At 32.5% G+C, this 21,852-nt stretch overlaps 1 protein-coding gene across 2 annotated transcripts in view; it reads right to left on the bottom strand.

Annotated features, from left to right (window-relative positions):
- Window positions 1-430: 430 nt before the first annotated feature.
- The window catches only part of LOC137240725 (bridge-like lipid transfer protein family member 3B), a 151,094-nt gene continuing 129,672 nt past the window's right edge, over window positions 431-21,852 (bottom strand). The window contains exon 23 of one of the 2 annotated variants that reach the window (XM_067767349.1): window positions 431-1,777. In XM_067767349.1, the coding sequence (XP_067623450.1) occupies window positions 1,745-1,777 (33 nt within the window). In that variant the 3' untranslated portion in view covers window positions 431-1,744. Of the gene's footprint in view, window positions 1,778-10,391; window positions 11,352-21,852 lie in introns of those variants that run through there. The other variant, XM_067767348.1, reaches the window with a different exon arrangement.

Below are 21,852 nucleotides of genomic sequence, written 5' to 3'. Positions count from 1 at the left end.
CATACTGAAAACTTTGTAAACCAACTTCGAAAATGATTCCAAAAAAATCGTTAAATAAAAATCTCGAAATGTGTATTTAAAATTTTAGGAAGCTTTTGAGTAAGCGCATTGTAATCCAAACTATTTCAATAAGAGAAAGTACAAGTTTGTAGAAAGGTATATTATGTTCTCTACCGTACAACGAACTTTTTTTTGCTATTTGGAAGAAAATGTTTTGCAAAAAATTCCTAAATTCGAAAGTTCGAGAAGTTTTTAAAAATCCTCATGAAATTATTATTTGAAATTTTAAGAATTTCGATGGTTATCATCGCGCCTTACATTTATTTTTATTTATTTTAAAAAACATTTTTTTTAGGTTCTATTAGTTGTAACTTATTTTTGCCATTATTTGTTAATTAAAAAATAACAATTATGAACTACCGAAAACTTTGTAAACCAGAGGAAGCTATGAACTTAAATTAAGCAATACAAGCACCCTACACAAACTTTGAACTGAACTACAAAACATTTTACTTAAATTGTATATACAAGTAAGGAAGCGTTTATGCAAATTTTTAAGAACTTCTTGAACTGTCAACCCTTTTCGAAAACGTTTTTGAAGTAGGCTTATATAGTTTACGTTATGCAATTAATTCTTTTTTTTTAATCAACGAAAATAATGCATGTTTTGGCTTGACCACGTAACAGGGGGCTGAAACATATCAGAACCACTTTTTAAACGTGTTAGTTTTAAAAACATATTTCGGAATTGTTTTACAGGGTTCTTAAAATTAACTAAGTATGCTTGTATAAAACAATACATGTATACCAAATAAAAATTGAAAAGATTCTTCTCTAAACATAAATTTATAAATGTTTTCACAATTAAAACTTGTACCTTTTCACTTTTTGCATAACGACGAACTTGACTTTTCTCAAGCATATTTCACCGTTTTTCAATACGGTATTCGTACAAACTGTTAAATACTTTATAAATATGCCCCTATTACGGTTAACAACTCAACTTAGTTGGGTTGTAATCAAAATAACTGTTTGGTATTACGAATTACAACTTATTTCAGTTGAAGTTGAATTGATGTTGCCAACCTAAGAAAGTGATGATTTGACAGATAAATGAACAGTTGATAAATTTGTGGCGGAAATTTAAGAATTTGCAAAAGTGATTTTGTTATTAAAAGCAAAACGGATATTACATAAAATCTATTTTATAATGGCGAAAATGTTGGCGATTGACTACCAAGCACCGAGTAAGGGGCACAATAGACCAATGGTCGCAGTGCGATCCTCAATTAATTATCTATCTATTATCTATCTAAGGAAATGTGTAAGTGAAAAATGATGAGCTTCAAATGAAGTTATTTTGCAGATTTGAAAGGAAGCATTTTGCTCATTACTAAATACAATTAAGGACCATTTCCGTAAACCCGTTCGAGGGAAAGCTTTACCCCTATTTTAAAATTATGCGCCACACTCAGATTCCTTGCTGATGGCAGCTATCAAAAATGCTGTGGAAATGATTTTGGTGTTGGACTGGTTTTAGATAATATTGAAGAGCATATTTGTGCGAAGTGGATTAAAACCAAAACAGCAAAAATTGTATTTTACTCTAAAACAGGTTTCCCAGGAGTAGTGGGTAGTATCAATGGGACTCACGTTCGTATAATTTCAACTATTTTGGCTGCATCCGAACTGTGGCCAGCCTCGTCCAACTTCGGAATGTCGCTCCATAAAGTCAATAAGTTATTCAATGTAATCCTTCGTTTAAACGTTGTTTTTTCTATAAATGTATACAAAATTGTTGATTATTGTTTGATTAAAAAAGGTTTAACTACCGGCTTTAAATTTTTTATTTTATTTTTCGGTAACGTTTTATTAGCCCATGCACCATCTAACTCTTATCAAAGGTGGTATCAAAAGACGCGCTTCGATCTCCGTTTTTAGGATTCGAAAGCGGAAATTAAAGATTTTATTTCTGTCGAAAAATATTTACAAAAACCCACAAAATGGCCTCTAGAGGGTCCGAAATATGAGGCCTGATCCATAGTATTTTTGCACAGAACATCTTCTTTGTAAAAATAACCCTGGGTGGATCCAAAGCCTTTCTGCATTAGTGTGTACAAAAAATCTGGCAAAATACAACAACCACATGAAAATTTTAACCGAAATGATATGACAGAAATTAAATTTTTAATTTTTGTTTTCGGATTCTAAAATCGGAGGTCGAAGCATGTCCTTTGATACCAACTTTGTAAGTTTTTGTTAACGATTAGGTGATGAACAGTCTTGTGAAACGTAACCTTTTTTCAAAAAACTGCAAAATTGTATGAGACAACTGCTATTAATCAGTTGTAAGATTTTGACGTCTTTGACAACTACACCAACACAAGGTTGTAAACGGTAATGCCACAAAAAGTTGTTAGACTACATAACTCAACCGACATTTTTTTTCACAGGTTGAGTTGTAATCTGCAATACCAAATTGCGAAATTTCAACCCAACCAGAGTTAAGATGTAAACAGTAACAGGGGCAATAATAAGATTGTTCGTAAGATACTATGTACAAACACACACCAAATTGGCAATTTATACCATTTGGGCAATTTATTAAGCAATTTATCATATAACAAATTGTAATAATCAGGGCTGTCATGGAATACAATTGTTGTCGGAAGCGGATTTAAAAACGAAAAAAATTACTTTGGTGTCATGAAATCCAATGTTATCGGTTTAATGTTCGAATTGGAATTAGTGTCGGTTTTAGGTGTCACAGAATCCGATAATATCGATTTTGCTATCGGAAACAATCCAGTCAGTTAAATGCTATTGAATTTCAGTTTTTCATAGTTGTATTTCTCTTGCAGTTGAGTATTTTCTAAAAATGTAAGTAAATAAAGGTTTATTTTATAAAAATTAATGTAAATTTACATATATTTTCATTCTTAATAGGGGAAAGCATAAAAATTCAATGCAAAACAGTATTTTGACTGAATTTATGGAGAAACATCCAGATATTGCGAAGGGCTTCACGAAGCACATCATCTAAAATCGTTGACACCGTGCTGCTACCTACACTCATGCTAGAATCGTTGCTAACTGATCTTTGATAGGGTCCTTCAGCTAAAAATCGTAACGTAGCTGCTAGTTGCAGCACTGGCAGAACTTTTGAGTGAGTTAAGCGTCCTCCAATGGTGTCCAATACCATTCGGTAAGCCTCTTTGTTTATGCAATAGTATGCAATGTGACTGCAAATACACTATAAATATTTAGAAACCTACATTAAGAAATATTTTTAATTACGCCGTCTCTGGCAACTCAAATGGATTGCTGCGATCTCTCAAAATTTTCCTTTTGACCTTCTCGCAACTTTCTTCTTCCAATAACATAAATGCTACAACTGCTGATGCAATTTTGAAGTCAATAAATTTTTTTATTTCTGTTTAGATGCACAAAACCATTATTTTATAAAATTTTTCCAAAAAAAAATTAACTTCAAAATTGCCGGTGCACTGATAACACTGCAAAACAGCTGATTCGAACATCGCTTTTATTAACATTCGAAAAGAGCAACCCCAATACGGTTTTATGACACCAATTTAAATCAATATTGGTTTGAAATTCCGAAAAAACGCAAAACCGACTTGGATTCCATGACAGCGCTTAATAAATTGCCAATTTAAAAAAAATTGTGTAATAAATGGTTTCAAATGCAAATGCAACCTTATAAAGTGTATGGTTGGCTCATCTCATCAGCTGATGTTATTTTGTTCATATCACTGGAGTAGGGATTGTCAAAAGAGAATGGCAAACTCAAAATGAAAATGAAATGTTGAACACATTTTCTTACAACACACAAAAATTTCAAAATTTTATGTTTTCATTCCATTCCATTCGTCTAATACCAACATGCCCATTTTAACAGTCTGAACGAAGGTATATTGTTGCTGTAGAGATGTGCCAACCAGCTATCAAATTACTTATGTGTAAGCTAAATTGAGTTGTATGAACACCACTCAATTTAAATCGAAATTGCCTCAATTTGTTTTTCTGTTTGAACATAGTATAAGTTTATGAACTTTATATGAATTAACTTTAGAAATTAAATATTTGTTCTCATCGAATTACAAAAAGTTCGTTATAAGGAAAACATAGCACAGTCATATTTCTTTTTTACAAGAAAATGCTCGAAAATAATAGGCATGTTTACATTAGCTGTATTTCGTTGCAAACTATTACAATTAAAACACTAGCTAGCTTACCGAATTGCATGGAAAGCAACAATAAAAACTAATCGAGTTGAGTTGGCTAAGCGGTTTCAGTTGAATTGTCGACCTGATTGATAGTGTTGTATAGTGTTACATATTCAAAAATAGGGCACTATTGTGAACGAGCGAATGAAATGAACATACGAATGTGCAGATAGACAGAAATAACAAAATAACAGCGTGGCGGCAGGGTGACATACATACAAACAAACACACGCATTTCATGTATTTTGTTTTTGTAATTCTCTGGTTGAGTGCCAAAAACATACTGCGCTAGAAGTAGAAATGTCAAAGCAGCTAAAAAAAAATAACCATCTGTATGGTTTTGCCATAATGAAACCGCTTAGCTAGTTGAAGCGTTTTTTTTCAAACTCGCTTGCAAAAAAACACCTATTAACAACTAAATATTAGATATTTCTAATATGGCTCTATGCATTTTCTTAACAAATATGGAGTGGGGTTGTTTTTTTTTTAAGTTTTAAACCTCACATAATTTATTTTAGATTTCAACGTTTTCTTATAATTATATATATAGTTTATTATGTACTTTTGCTGATATGATTTATGTATTTGTCATAAATAACAACAATTTGTTAATTACTTTTGGTTTTGTAGTAGTGTACAACTCATACAAATAGCGACATTTATACAAATAACTAAAAATATACTAAAACGCCAAAAAAAGCTAAACTAACTATAAAGGAAGAAAATATATCTTGAACACTAATTCGTAAAATGAATGATTGAAGTACGTAAGAAACTTTTTTGCTTAAAGCTGAACAAACAGCCGGACGGAACACAATGTTAAAAGGAAAAAAAGTTCTGGCTTTAGTCCTCTTTAAAAAGGCCAAGCTTTATTAAATTGAGATGAGTTCCACTGTCACTACATGGGTATTAAAGTTGCCGACTGTCTATCCTTTCAGATATTTTCGAATAACAGAGTAAGCGAATCATGTTAGTTAACAATAAACTACAATGTCCATCAAATACAATAAACATAAGTAATAAATCATGTCATTTTATAGTGATCGAATCGCTTCATATTTATATCAGACAGACAAAAAAGGAATAAAATTTACAACAAAAAATTGTCCATAAATATCAAAAAACTATTGTTCAAGAACCTAACTTTCTTTTGTTCTAACATTCGATAATGAAGGTAGAATTCATAGAATAGAACAGCTTTCGAAATTTCAGATTTTCAGATATTGATACACAACATGCAAAAGTATAGAAAAAGAACTGAGGTAATCAATTTTTAACAAAGTTCTGAGGTTGAGCATTATTCGTCCGAATTCTGAGCTTCGGGTTTCCACAAACAAGCGCTGAGATTGGCCCTTCTTCAATAGTTTACTGAAATTCGAAATGTAAATATTTGCATACAGTTCTTTTCCTATTTTAAAAGCTCAGCCAATTCCGTTTCGTGAAAATTAAGTTTCGAATCGAGTAATGAAAGATATTATTACAGTATATCTATTATGCGGCAAAATCGACTTTTTTCTGGGTATTGGACCAAACCAACTTTTTTGAGGAGATTGAGGCTTAAGTATAAACAGTTTTATCTCCGTTTTCCTGAGTAAACCTCCAAAAAATAGATATCGGCTTTCGAAGTTCGAAATTCTACATTTCGAAATTAAATTTTTTTTTAACGCGTTCAGCAAATTAAAAATGTAAAAATGTGGTCGTGGTCCGCTCTTTTCCCTTATTTGAAGGGCTGAATTCTTTTTTTGAGAAATTTAGTATAACAGCTGTTATGCGAGGTGAAAATCAGAATTTAATTTTTTTCATATTTTCGAAGCTCTGTCTTTTCACCTCGTATAACAGTTATACAAAATTTTTCAAAAACAGAATTCGAAATGTAGAACTTCGAACTTCGAAAGCCTATATCTATTTTTTGGAGGCTAACTTCGAAAAACGGAGATAGTACTTTGTCCACTTAAGCCTCAATCTCTACAAAAAAGTGGGTTTGGTCCAATACCCAACCGGCTGTTGCACAGTGTAATTTTTATACCTTTCATGAAAATGAAATGGTATATTAATTTCGTCACGAAACCGAAAATTGTAAGTCCTTAAAGGAAAATAGATAGACCCACCATTAAGTATACCGAAATAATCAGGTTGAAGAGCTGAGTTGTTTTAGCCATGTCCGTCTGTCCGTCTGTCCGTCTGTCCGTCTGTCTGTTTGTATGCAAACTAGTCCCTCAATTTTTGAGATATCTTGATAAAAGTTGGTGAGCAGGTGTATTTGGGTGTCCGATTAGACATTTGTCGGAACCGACCGGATCGGACCACTATAGCATATATCCTCCATACAACCGATTTTTCAGAAAAAGAGGATTTTTGTAATATCTTACCCAATTTAACAGATTGAAGCTTCAAACTTCACCATATACTTTCGTATATTGAACATATTGTTGCCTGAAAAAATGTATGAGATCGGTCGTATATATAGTATATATCCCCCACAACCGATTGTTCAGATAAAGAACTTTTCGTAATTACTGCCCTATTTTAAGAGCTAGAGGCTTCAAATTTCAGCGAATGCTTACGTATATAGCATATATTGTTGTCTGAAAAAATCATAAAGATCGGTGGTATATATAGTATATATATGGTGGTATATATAGTATATATATATAGTATATATATATATAGTATATATATTTTCGCAAATTTTAGCCCCATTTTAACAGATAGAAGCTTCAAATTTCACGGAATATTTACTTATATAGCATATATTGTTGTCTGAAAAAATCATAGAGATCGGTTGTATATATAGTATATATCTCATACAACCGATTGTTCAGATAAGAAACTTTTCGCAATTTCTACCCCATTTTAACAGCTATAAGCTTCAAATTTCACCGATTGCTTACGTATATAGCATATATTGTTGTCCGAAAAAATCATAGAGATCGGTTGTATATATAGTATATATCTCATACAACCGATTGTTCAGATAAGAAACTTTTCGCAATTTCTACCCCATTTTAACAGCTAGAAGCTTCAAATTTCACCAACTGCTTACGTGTATAGCATATATTGATGTCTGAAAAAATCATTGAGATCGGTGATATATATAGTATATATCTCATACAACCGATTGTTCAGATAAGAAACTTTGCGCAATTTCTGCCCCGTTTTAACAGTTAGAAGCTTCAAATTTCACAAAATGCTTTCGTATATAGCATATATTGTTGTCTGAAAAAATCATAGAGATCGGTGGTATATATATTATATACTTCATATAAACTGTCATATTGACCCCTTTTTTACGGCTAGAAGCTTCAAGATTCATCAAATTTCATCAAATAGTTACGTTTACGTCATATATTTTTGAAATACGTGATTCGTAGCCATAGTTTTTACATGCAGACCACAAAAAACGTGAAGCTTTTCATCCTCACACAGATTACCTACCTATTTTTATACCTTTCATGAAAATGAAATGGTATATTAATTTCGTCACGAAACCGAAAATTGTAAGTCCTTAAAGGAAAATAGATAGACCCACCATTAAGTATACCGAAATAATCAGGTTGAAGAGCTGAGTTGTTTTAGCCATGTCCGTCTGTCCGTCTGTCCGTCTGTCTGTTTGTATGCAAACTAGTCCCTCAATTTTTGAGATATCTTGATAAAAGTTGGTGAGCAGGTGTATTTGGGTGTCCGATTAGACATTTGTCGGAACCGACCGGATCGGACCACTATAGCATATATCCTCCATACAACCGATTTTTCAGAAAAAGAGGATTTTTGTAATATCTTACCCAATTTAACAGATTGAAGCTTCAAACTTCACCATATACTTTCGTATATTGAACATATTGTTGCCTGAAAAAATGTATGAGATCGGTCGTATATATAGTATATATCCCCCACAACCGATTGTTCAGATAAGGAACTTTTCGTAATTACTGCCCTATTTTAAGAGCTAGAGGCTTCAAATTTCAGCGAATGCTTACGTATATAGCATATATTGTTGTCTGAAAAAATCATAAAGATCGGTGGTATATATAGTATATATATGGTGGTATATATAGTATATATATATAGTATATATATATATAGTATATATATTTTCGCAAATTTTAGCCCCATTTTAACAGATAGAAGCTTCAAATTTCACCGAATATTTACTTATATAGCATATATTGTTGTCTGAAAAAATCATAGAGATCGGTTGTATATATAGTATATATCTCATACAACCGATTGTTCAGATAAGAAACTTTTCGCAATTTCTACCCCATTTTAACAGCTATAAGCTTCAAATTTCACCGATTGCTTACGTATATAGCATATATTGTTGTCCGAAAAAATCATAGAGATCGGTTGTATATATAGTATATATCTCATACAACCGATTGTTCAGATAAGAAACTTTTCGCAATTTCTACCCCATTTTAACAGCTAGAAGCTTCAAATTTCACCAACTGCTTACGTGTATAGCATATATTGATGTCTGAAAAAATCATTGAGATCGGTGATATATATAGTATATATCTCATACAACCGATTGTTCAGATAAGAAACTTTGCGCAATTTCTGCCCCGTTTTAACAGTTAGAAGCTTCAAATTTCACAAAATGCTTTCGTATATAGCATATATTGTTGTCTGAAAAAATCATAGAGATCGGTGGTATATATATTATATACTTCATATAAACTGTCATATTGACCCCTTTTTTACGGCTAGAAGCTTCAAGATTCATCAAATTTCATCAAATAGTTACGTTTACGTCATATATTTTTGAAATACCTGATTCGTAGCCATAGTTTTTACATGCAGACCACAAAAAACGTGAAGCTTTGCATCCTCACACAGATTACCTACCTATTTTTTATTTTATATTTATCTTAAAAATCGTTTAGATATGTTCAAATTTCACCAAATGCTTACGTGTATAGCATATATTGTTGTCTGAGAAAATCATAGATACCGGTGGTATATATAGTATATATCCCATACAACCGATTGTTCAGATAAGAAACTTTGCGCAATTTCTTCCCCATTTTAACAGTTATAAGCTTCAAATTTCACCGATTGCTTACGTATATAGTATGTATTGTTGTGTCAAAAAATCATAGAGATCGGTGATATATATAATATATATATGATGGTATATATAGTATATATATATATAGTATATATATATTTTTTTTACGATTTCGGCCCCATTTTAACAGCTAGAAGCTTCAAATTTCACCAACTGTTTACGTGTATAGCATATATTGATGTCTGAAAAAATCATTGAGATCGGTGGTACACATAGTATATATCTCATACAACCGATTGTTCAGATAAGAAACTTTGCGCAATTTCTGCCCCGTTTTAACAGTTAGAAGCTTCAAATTTCACAAAATGCTTACGTATATAGCATATATTGTTGTCTGAAAAAATCATAGAGATCGGTCGTATATATATTATATACTTCATATAAACTGTCATTTTGACCCCTTTTTTACGGCTAGAATCTTCAAAATTCATCAAATTTCATCAAATAGTTACGTTTTCGTCATATATTTTTGAAATACGTGATTCGTAGTCATAGTTTTTACACGCAGACCACAAAAAACCTGAAACTTTGCATCCTCACACAAAGTACCTACCCGTTTTTTATTTTATATTTATCTTAAAAATCGTTAAGGTATGTAGATCTGTTCACTATATATTTCTTATCTTATACATCCGATTATTCGGAGATTACGAACGGGATAAGATTATTGTTCAGCCCCATTCATGAAAGGTATGAAGTCTTCGGCACAGCCGAAGACAGTCCCGTTCTTACTTGTTAATTTTGATAAATACTAACATAAAATTTGGTTTCAACGGAAGTTAGAAAATAGTGTAACAAAGGAAGATTAGTCGCAATAGATTTAAATGAAAACTACTTGTGTATTTAGTTTGAAAAGAAATTTTTTTTCCAAATTCGAAAATGTATTTTCGAAACAAATTTTCCCTTTTTCCGCAAAGCTTTTAGATTTGCAAATGTCTTTAAAAAATGCTAGAAATCGGTTGTTAGCAAATTTATTTTCGAACGAGGGGCAAAAAGGGTAACTGATTTTTTTTTTCTTCTTTTAAGCATAAACAATTAATCGAAAAGTGAGTTGCCAAAGCAAAATGAATTACTTGTGTATTTAATTTAAAAATAAATGTATTTTCGAAATTCGAAAAGATATCATAATTCTTTTTTTGATATTTTGTAGCCTTTACAACTGAAAATCTTGTTAAGCATTCCAAGCAGTTCAGTTTCCAGCTGAGTGGAGTACCATTCTCTCTCGGCAGCTAGTTCCAAAAACACCCTATTGCCTTAAAAACGTCCAATCTCATTCCTCATTTTTGAAAAATATTTTGTGATAGAGCGTTTTTGAGCTGGCTGCTACTACTCAGCAGTCAATATATAGTTTTATTTTACTATACACTGACACAAATTTGCGATACAGCGGAAAATAGAATACGGTGTAACAAACAATTTAAGGAAGAATAAGGCTCGACAGATTAATTGCGACAGATTAATTTAAAAATAAAATTACATTACAATATGTAAACAAATAACAAATATAAAGCTTTGAACATCAACGCAATGCAATATTCAGTCTTCTTAAAGCTTAAGTAAGTTTTTTAATAAAGAACAAAATATTAAAAAGTAAATACAAAATAAAATAAAATAGAAAAGAGAGAAGTAATAACGAAGTAGTATAATAACATTTTTTTTAAACGTATACAAAAATCGAATAAATGAGCGTCTCATTTTGAAAGTCACCCTTAATTATTTTTCTCATACGACTCAAAAAAACAAACAAAAAGATCGCTCAACTATAAGAGGCGTAACAGATAGGTAAATTCTATTGCTCTTCCCCGGCATCCGGCAATTTTCGGCATGATTTAAATATTAACAAATGCATTACTAAGACCGCTGCGCGTACGTTTTAGTGTTGTTGTGGTTATCGTCGCTGTTCTTGTTGTTATTACTCTTGGTGTTCTATTTCATGGATTATTATTTTCGCCGCAACATTGTATGCAATCCATGCAGTTTTGCTACCTATTGCCATCACCTTTCCTATTTATATTCGATGATGTCAGTTGAACCTGCATTTTAAATGGGGAAACAAAAAAAGAAACGACAGTTATATATTTACACACATAACATAAATATAACCTAGTATATATTAGCTAAATAGTTTTGTATTTACAAAAACAAAATGTAGTAGTTCTTAATAAATTTAATAATCTCTAGCAACTTAGCATAGTAAATAGTGCAAGTGAAAGCTGGTAGTCAAAGGGTTAAGTTTACTAGAAAAGATAGTTGCGTTAGCTTAGAAGTGTTTCATTATAAATAAGTGAATAATAAGAATAAAAAACAAGTGAGGAAGGCTAAGTTCGGGTGTAACCGAACAATACATACTCAGCTGAGAGCTTTGGAGACAAAATAAGGGAAAATCACCATGTAGGAAAATTAAACTAGGATAACCCTGGAATGTGTTTGTATAACATGGGTATCAAATGGAAGGTATTAAAGATTATTTTAAAAGGGAGTGGGCCATAGTTCTATAGGTGGACGCCTTTTCGAGATATCGTCATAAAGCTGGACCAGGGGTGACTCTAGAATGTGTCTGTACGATATGGGTATCAAATTAAAGGTATTAAAGAGGGTTTTAAAAGGGAGTGGCCCTTAGTTGTATATGTGAAGGTGTTTTCGATATATCGACCACAATGTGGACCAGGGTGAACCAGAACATCATCTGTCGGGTGCCGCTAATTTGTTTATATATATAATACCACCATGATTCCAAGGGCTTTTGATTTCGCCCTGCAGAACTTTTTCATTTTCTTCTACTTGATATGGTAGGTGTCACACCCATTTTACAAAGTATTTTCTTAAGTTATATTTTGCGTAAAAAAACCAATCCAATCACCATCCCTTTCATCCCTTTTTTCGTATATGGTATAGAATTATGGCATTTTTTCATTTTTTGAAATTTTCGATATCGAAAAAGTGGGCGGGGTCATAGTCGGATTTCGCCCATTTAGTTCAGATAAGTACGTGAACTAAGTTTAGTAAAGATATATCGATTTGTGCTCAAGTTATCGTGTTAACGGCCGAGCGGAAGGACAGACGGTCGACTGTGTATAATAACTGGGCGTGGCTTCAACCTATTTCGCCCCTTTTCACAGAAAACAGTTATCGTCATAGAAGCTATGCCCTTACCAAATTTCACAAGGATAAATGAAAAAGGGCGGAGCCACACCCATTTTGAAATTTTCTTTTATTTTTGTATTTAGTTGCAACATATCATTGGTGGGCGTGTTCGTCAACCGATTTTGCTAATTTTTATTTAGAACACATATAATAATAGGAGTAACATTCCAGCCAAATTTCATCATGATATCTTCAACCACTGCAAAATTACAGCTTGCAAAACTTTTAAATTAACTTATTTTAAAAGTGGGCGGTGCCACGTCCATTGTCCAAAATTTTACTAATTTTCTAATCTGCGTCATAAGGTCAACCCACCTACCAAGTTTCATCGCTTTATCCATCTTTGGTAATGAATTATCGCACTTTTTCGATTTTTCGATATCGAAAAAGTGGGCGTGGTTATAGTCCGATTTGGTTCATTATACCTTTCATGAAAATGAAATGGTATATTAATTTCGTCACGAAACCCAAAATTGTAAGTCCTTAAAGGAAAATAGATAGACCCACCATTAAGTATACCGAAATAATCAGGTTGAAGAGCTGAGTTGATTTAGCCATGTCCGTCTGTCCGTCTGTCTGTCTGTATGCAAACTAGTCCCTCAATTTTTGAGATATCTTGATAAAATTAGGTGAGCGGGTGTATTTGGGTGTCCGATTAGACCTTTGTCGGAACCGGCCGGATCGGATCACTATAGCATATATCCTCCATACAACCGATTTTTCAGAAAAAGAGGATTTTTGTAATATCTTACTCAATTTAACAGATTGAAGCTTCAAACTTCACCATATACTTTCGTATATTGCACGTATTGTTGCCTGATAAAATTGATGAGATCGGTCGTATATATAGTATCGGTTGTGGGGATAACCGATTGTTCAGATAAGAAACTTTTCGTAATTACTGCCCTATTTTAAGAGCTAGAGGCTTCAAATTTCAACGAATGCTTACGTATATAGCATATATTGTTGTCTGAAAAAATCATACAGATCGGTGGTATATATAGTATATATATGGTGGTATATATAGTTTATATATATAGTATATATATATTTTCGCAATTTTAGCCCCATTTTAACAGCTAGAAGCTTCAAATTTCACCGCACGCTTACGTATATGGCATATATTGTTGTCTGAAAAAATCATAGAGATCGGTTGTATATATAGTATATATCTCATACAACCGATTGTTCAGATAAGAAACTTTTCGCAATTTCTACCCCATTTTAACAGCTATAAGCTTCAAATTTCACCGATTGCTTACGTATATAGCATATATTGTTGTCTGAAAAAATCATAGAGATCGGTGGTATATACATGTATTATATACTTCATATAAACTGTAATTTTGTCCCTTTTTTACTGATAGAAGCTTCAAAATTCATCAAATTTCATCAAATAGTTACGTTTACTTCATATATTTTTGAAATACGTGATTCGTAGTCATAGTTTTTACATGCAGACCACAGAAAACGTGAAGCTTTGCATCCTCACACAAAGTACCTACCTATTTTTATACCTTTCATGAAAATGAAATGGTATATTAATTTCGTCACGAAACCGAAAATTGTAAGTCCTTAAAGGAAAATAGATAGACCCACCATTAAGTATACCGAAATAATCAGGTTGAAGAGCTGAGTTGTTTTAGCCATGTCCGTCTGTCCGTCTGTCCGTCTGTCCGTCTGTCCGTCTGTCTGTTTGTATGCAAACTAGTCCCTCAATTTTTGAGATATCTTGATAAAAGTTGGTGAGCAGGTGTATTTGGGTGTCCGATTAGACATTTGTCGGAACCGACCGGATCGGACCACTATAGCATATATCCTCCATACAACCGATTTTTCAGAAAAAGAGGATTTTTGTAATATCTTACCCAATTTAACAGATTGAAGCTTCAAACTTCACCATATACTTTCGTATATTGAACATATTGTTGCCTGAAAAAATGTATGAGATCGGTCGTATATATAGTATATATCCCCCACAACCGATTGTTCAGATAAGGAACTTTTCGTAATTACTGCCCTATTTTAAGAGCTAGAGGCTTCAAATTTCAGCGAATGCTTACGTATATAGCATATATTGTTGTCTGAAAAAATCACAAAGATCGGTGGTATATATAGTATATATATGGTGGTATATATAGTATATATATATAGTATATATATATATAGTATATATATTTTCGCAAATTTTAGCCCCATTTTAACAGATAGAAGCTTCAAATTTCACCGAATATTTACTTATATAGCATATATTGTTGTCTGAAAAAATCATAGAGATCGGTTGTATATATAGTATATATCTCATACAACCGATTGTTCAGATAAGAAACTTTTCGCAATTTCTACCCCATTTTAACAGCTATAAGCTTCAAATTTCACCGATTGCTTACGTATATAGCATATATTGTTGTCCGAAAAAATCATAGAGATCGGTTGTATATATAGTATATATCTCATACAACCGATTGTTCAGATAAGAAACTTTTCGCAATTTCTACCCCATTTTAACAGCTAGAAGCTTCAAATTTCACCAACTGCTTACGTGTATAGCATATATTGATGTCTGAAAAAATCATTGAGATCGGTGATATATATAGTATATATCTCATACAACCGATTGTTCAGATAAGAAACTTTGCGCAATTTCTGCCCCGTTTTAACAGTTAGAAGCTTCAAATTTCACAAAATGCTTTCGTATATAGCATATATTGTTGTCTGAAAAAATCATAGAGATCGGTGGTATATATATTATATACTTCATATAAACTGTCATATTGACCCCTTTTTTACGGCTAGAAGCTTCAAGATTCATCAAATTTCATCAAATAGTTACGGTAACGTCATATATTTTTGAAATACGTGATTCGTAGCCATAGTTTTTACATGCAGACCACAAAAAACGTGAAGCTTTGCATCCTCACACAGATTACCTACCTATTTTTATACCTTTCATGAAAATGAAATGGTATATTAATTTCGTCACGAAACCGAAAATTGTAAGTCCTTAAAGGAAAATAGATAGACCCACCATTAAGTATACCGAAATAATCAGGTTGAAGAGCTGAGTTGTTTTAGCCATGTCCGTCTGTCCGTCTGTCCGTCTGTCCGTCTGTCCGTCTGTCCGTCTGTCTGTTTGTATGCAAACTAGTCCCTCAATTTTTGAGATATCTTGATAAAAGTTGGTGAGCAGGTGTATTTGGGTGTCCGATTAGACATTTGTCGGAACCGACCGGATCGGACCACTATAGCATATATCCTCCATACAACCGATTTTTCAGAAAAAGAGGATTTTTGTAATATCTTCCCCAATTTAACAGATTGAAGCTTCAAACTTCACCATATACTTTCGTATATTGAACATATTGTTGCCTGAAAAAATGTATGAGATCGGTCGTATATATAGTATATATCCCCCACAACCGATTGTTCAGATAAGGAACTTTTCGTAATTACTGCCCTATTTTAAGAGCTAGAGGCTTCAAATTTCAGCGAATGCTTACGTATATAGCATATATTGTTGTCTGAAAAAATCATAAAGATCGGTGGTATATATAGTATATATATGGTGGTATATATAGTATATACATATATATAGTATATATATATATAGTATATATATTTTCGCAAATTTTAGCCCCATTTTAACAGATAGAAGCTTCAAATTTCACCGAATATTTACTTATATAGCATATATTGTTGTCTGAAAAAATCATAGAGATCGGTTGTATATATAGTATATATCTCATACAACCGATTGTTCAGATAAGAAACTTTTCGCAATTTCTACCCCATTTTAACAGCTATAAGCTTCAAATTTCACCGATTGCTTACGTATATAGCATATATTGTTGTCCGAAAAAATCATAGAGATCGGTTGTATATATAGTATATATCTCATACAACCGATTGTTCAGATAAGAAACTTTTCGCAATTTCTACCCCATTTTAACAGCTAGAAGCTTCAAATTTCACCAACTGCTTACGTGTATAGCATATATTGATGTCTGAAAAAATCATTGAGATCGGTGATATATATAGTATATATCTCATACAACCGATTGTTCAGATAAGAAACTTTGCGCAATTTCTGCCCCGTTTTAACAGTTAGAAGCTTCAAATTTCACAAAATGCTTTCGTATATAGCATATATTGTTGTCTGAAAAAATCATAGAGATCGGTGGTATATATATTATATACTTCATATAAACTGTCATATTGACCCCTTTTTTACGGCTAGAAGCTTCAAGATTCATCAAATTTCATCAAATAGTTACGTTTACGTCATATATTTTTGAAATACGTGATTCGTAGCCATAGTTTTTACATGCAGACCACAAAAAACGTGAAGCTTTGCATCCTCACACAGATTACCTACCTATTTTTATACCTTTCATGAAAATGAAATGGTATATTAATTTCGTCACGAAACCGAAAATTGTAAGTCCTTAAAGGAAAATAGATAGACCCACCATTAAGTATACCGAAATAATCAGGTTGAAGAGCTGAGTTGTTTTAGCCATGTCCGTCTGTCCGTCTGTCCGTCTGTCCGTCTGTCCGTCTGTCTGTTTGTATGCAAACTAGTCCCTCAATTTTTGAGATATCTTGATAAAAGTTGGTGAGCAGGTGTATTTGGGTGTCCGATTAGACATTTGTCGGAACCGACCGGATCGGACCACTATAGCATATATCCTCCATACAACCGATTTTTCAGAAAAAGAGGATTTTTGTAATATCTTACCCAATTTAACAGATTGAAGCTTCAAACTTCACCATATACTTTCGTATATTGAACATATTGTTGCCTGAAAAAATGTATGAGATCGGTCGTATATATAGTATATATCCCCCACAACCGATTGTTCAGATAAGGAACTTTTCGTAATTACTGCCCTATTTTAAGAGCTAGAGGCTTCAAATTTCAGCGAATGCTTACGTATATAGCATATATTGTTGTCTGAAAAAATCATAAAGATCGGTGGTATATATAGTATATATATGGTGGTATATATAGTATATATATATAGTATATATATATATAGTATATATATTTTCGCAAATTTTAGCCCCATTTTAACAGATAGAAGCTTCAAATTTCACGGAATATTTACTTATATAGCATATATTGTTGTCTGAAAAAATCATAGAGATCGGTTGTATATATAGTATATATCTCATACAACCGATTGTTCAGATAAGAAACTTTTCGCAATTTCTACCCCATTTTAACAGCTATAAGCTTCAAATTTCACCGATTGCTTACGTATATAGCATATATTGTTGTCCGAAAAAATCATAGAGATCGGTTGTATATATAGTATATATCTCATACAACCGATTGTTCAGATAAGAAACTTTTCGCAATTTCTACCCCATTTTAACAGCTAGAAGCTTCAAATTTCACCAACTGCTTACGTGTATAGCATATATTGATGTCTGAAAAAATCATTGAGATCGGTGATATATATAGTATATATCTCATACAACCGATTGTTCAGATAAGAAACTTTGCGCAATTTCTGCCCCGTTTTAACAGTTAGAAGCTTCAAATTTCACAAAATGCTTTCGTATATAGCATATATTGTTGTCTGAAAAAATCATAGAGATCGGTGGTATATATATTATATACTTCATATAAACTGTCATATTGACCCCTTTTTTACGGCTAGAAGCTTCAAGATTCATCAAATTTCATCAAATAGTTACGTTTACGTCATATATTTTTGAAATACGTGATTCGTAGCCATAGTTTTTACATGCAGACCACAAAAAACGTGAAGCTTTGCATCCTCACACAGATTACCTACCTATTTTTATACCTTTCATGAAAATGAAATGGTATATTAATTTCGTCACGAAACCGAAAATTGTAAGTCCTTAAAGGAAAATAGATAGACCCACCATTAAGTATACCGAAATAATCAGGTTGAAGAGCTGAGTTGTTTTAGCCATGTCCGTCTGTCCGTCTGTCCGTCTGTCCGTCTGTCTGTTTGTATGCAAACTAGTCCCTCAATTTTTGAGATATCTTGATAAAAGTTGGTGAGCAGGTGTATTTGGGTGTCCGATTAGACATTTGTCGGAACCGACCGGATCGGACCACTATAGCATATATCCTCCATACAACCGATTTTTCAGAAAAAGAGGATTTTTGTAATATCTTACCCAATTTAACAGATTGAAGCTTCAAACTTCACCATATACTTTCGTATATTGAACATATTGTTGCCTGAAAAAATGTATGAGATCGGTCGTATACATAGTATATATCCCCCACAACCGATTGTTCAGATAAGGAACTTTTCGTAATTACTGCCCTATTTTAAGAGCTAGAGGCTTCAAATTTCAGCGAATGCTTACGTATATAGCATATATTGTTGTCTGAAAAAATCATAAAGATCGGTGGTATATATAGTATATATATGGTGGTATATATAGTATATATATATAGTATATATATATATAGTATATATATTTTCGCAAATTTTAGCCCCATTTTAACAGATAGAAGCTTCAAATTTCACCGAATATTTACTTATATAGCATATATTGTTGTCTGAAAAAATCATAGAGATCGGTTGTATATATAGTATATATCTCATACAACCGATTGTTCAGATAAGAAACTTTTCGCAATTTCTACCCCATTTTAACAGCTATAAGCTTCAAATTTCACCGATTGCTTACGTATATAGCATATATTGTTGTCCGAAAAAATCATAGAGATCGGTTGTATATATAGTATATATCTCATACAACCGATTGTTCAGATAAGAAACTTTTCGCAATTTCTACCCCATTTTAACAGCTAGAAGCTTCAAATTTCACCAACTGCTTACGTGTATAGCATATATTGATGTCTGAAAAAATCATTGAGATCGGTGATATATATAGTATATATCTCATACAACCGATTGTTCAGATAAGAAACTTTGCGCAATTTCTGCCCCGTTTTAACAGTTAGAAGCTTCAAATTTCACAAAATGCTTTCGTATATAGCATATATTGTTGTCTGAAAAAATCATAGAGATCGGTGGTATATATATTATATACTTCATATAAACTGTCATATTGACCCCTTTTTTACGGCTAGAAGCTTCAAGATTCATCAAATTTCATCAAATAGTTACGTTTACGTCATATATTTTTGAAATACCTGATTCGTAGCCATAGTTTTTACATGCAGACCACAAAAAACGTGAAGCTTTGCATCCTCACACAGATTACCTACCTATTTTTTATTTTATATTTATCTTAAAAATCGTTTAGATATGTTCAAATTTCACCAAATGCTTACGTGTATAGCATATATTGTTGTCTGAGAAAATCATAGATACCGGTGGTATATATAGTATATATCCCATACAACCGATTGTTCAGATAAGAAACTTTGCGCAATTTCTTCCCCATTTTAACAGTTATAAGCTTCAAATTTCACCGATTGCTTACGTATATAGTATGTATTGTTGTGTCAAAAAATCATAGAGATCGGTGATATATATAATATATATATGATGGTATATATAGTATATATATATATAGTATATATATATTTTTTTACGATTTCGGCCCCATTTTAACAGCTAGAAGCTTCAAATTTCACCAACTGTTTACGTGTATAGCATATATTGATGTCTGAAAAAATCATTGAGATCGGTGGTACACATAGTATATATCTCATACAACCGATTGTTCAGATAAGAAACTTTGCGCAATTTCTGCCCCGTTTTAACAGTTAGAAGCTTCAAATTTCACAAAATGCTTACGTATATAGCATATATTGTTGTCTGAAAAAATCATAGAGATCGGTCGTATATATATTATATACTTCATATAAACTGTCATTTTGACCCCTTTTTTACGGCTAGAATCTTCAAAATTCATCAAATTTCATCAAATAGTTACGTTTTCGTCATATATTTTTGAAATACCTGATTCGTAGCCATAGTTTTTACACGCAGACCACAAAAAACCTGAAACTTTGCATCCTCACACAAAGTACCTACCCGTTTTTTATTTTATATTTATCTTAAAAATCGTTAAGGTATGTAGATCTGTTCACTATATATTTCTTATCTTATACATCCGATTATTCGGAGATTACGAACGGGATAAGATTATTGTTCAGCCCCATTCATGAAAGGTATGAAGTCTTCGGCACAGCCGAAGACAGTCCCGTTCTTACTTGTTTATTTTATATTTATCTTAAAAATTGTTTAGGTATGTAGATCTGTTCACTAGATATTTCTTATCTTATACATCCGATTATTTGGAGATTACGAACTGGATAAGATTATTGTTCAGCCCCATTCATGAAAGGTATGAAGTCTTCGGCATAGCCGAAGACAGTCCCGTCCTTACTTGTTTTAAATAGCGATCTGAGATGAGTGCACAGGAACTTACATACCAAATTTAGATTCCTCAAAATTTACTCAAGTTATCGTGTTTACGGACATACGGACGGACGGACTGACGGACGGACATGGCTAAATGAATTTCTTTTTTCGCCCAGATAATTTTGACATATAGAATTCTATATCTATCTCGATTAGTTTATTCCGTTACGGGGTACCGTTATGCGAACAAAATTAATATACTCTGTGAGCGCTGCTCAGCTGAGTATAAAAATTTACAAAAAATAAATATATTAAATAATAGTCGAGTAAGAATTTACAACTTGAAAGCGTATTCTTGTATAAGATTTTGAAAACAAACACAAAATTTTGCAGTTTCTATTTAGAAAGTTGCAATTCATATTTAAAAAAAAAAACTGCACTGAAGTCTACAACTCGGTTCTCCTTTCGTGAGTCTTTTCCAGGTTTCGTTGTATGGTGAATAGGTCGATAGCAGATTTACCATGTCTGACGCCGTACTGGTAAGGTACATTAATATGGGCCGTTTTTTCTTTACTTTTACACTTAGATGTAGTGTATGGAAAAATAGTGGACACGCACTTTTCCGTGGTCATGGTGTATAAAGCTTACTTAAATCGAAAGTTTAAACACATGATTATTAGTACTTATTTTATGCGCAACAATTGTATAAGTGCAGATAAAGTTATGCACTTATCAGTCCATTTTAAGTTTAGGTACATATGTATATGTGCAAAAAAGGCTATGTAACTGCTTAACGTGAGTACCTGCCATCGTATGACTCAACCTGAAGGTATCAAACACAAAGCGGATCTAATTACATGCATCAGCGGCCCAAAGAAGGCTCAATATTCCATTCCAAATACTTAAGGTCAAGGTATGAGGGTTATCTAAAACACTTTCCATTTTATGGATAATGGCAACAGCTAGCACGGAAACTCTACCGTGACTTCCAATACCATTCAAAGCGAAGCATGAATTATTCGCAGCATCATGTTCTTGCCCTTGGAACGAAATCAGATAC

Source organism: Eurosta solidaginis, chromosome 2 (assembly GCF_040869045.1).
Source record: "Eurosta solidaginis isolate ZX-2024a chromosome 2, ASM4086904v1, whole genome shotgun sequence".
NCBI lineage: Eukaryota > Metazoa > Arthropoda > Insecta > Diptera > Tephritidae > Eurosta > Eurosta solidaginis.
Note: the sequence above shows the minus strand (reverse complement) of the source record. Positions and strands in the feature narration are given on the sequence as shown.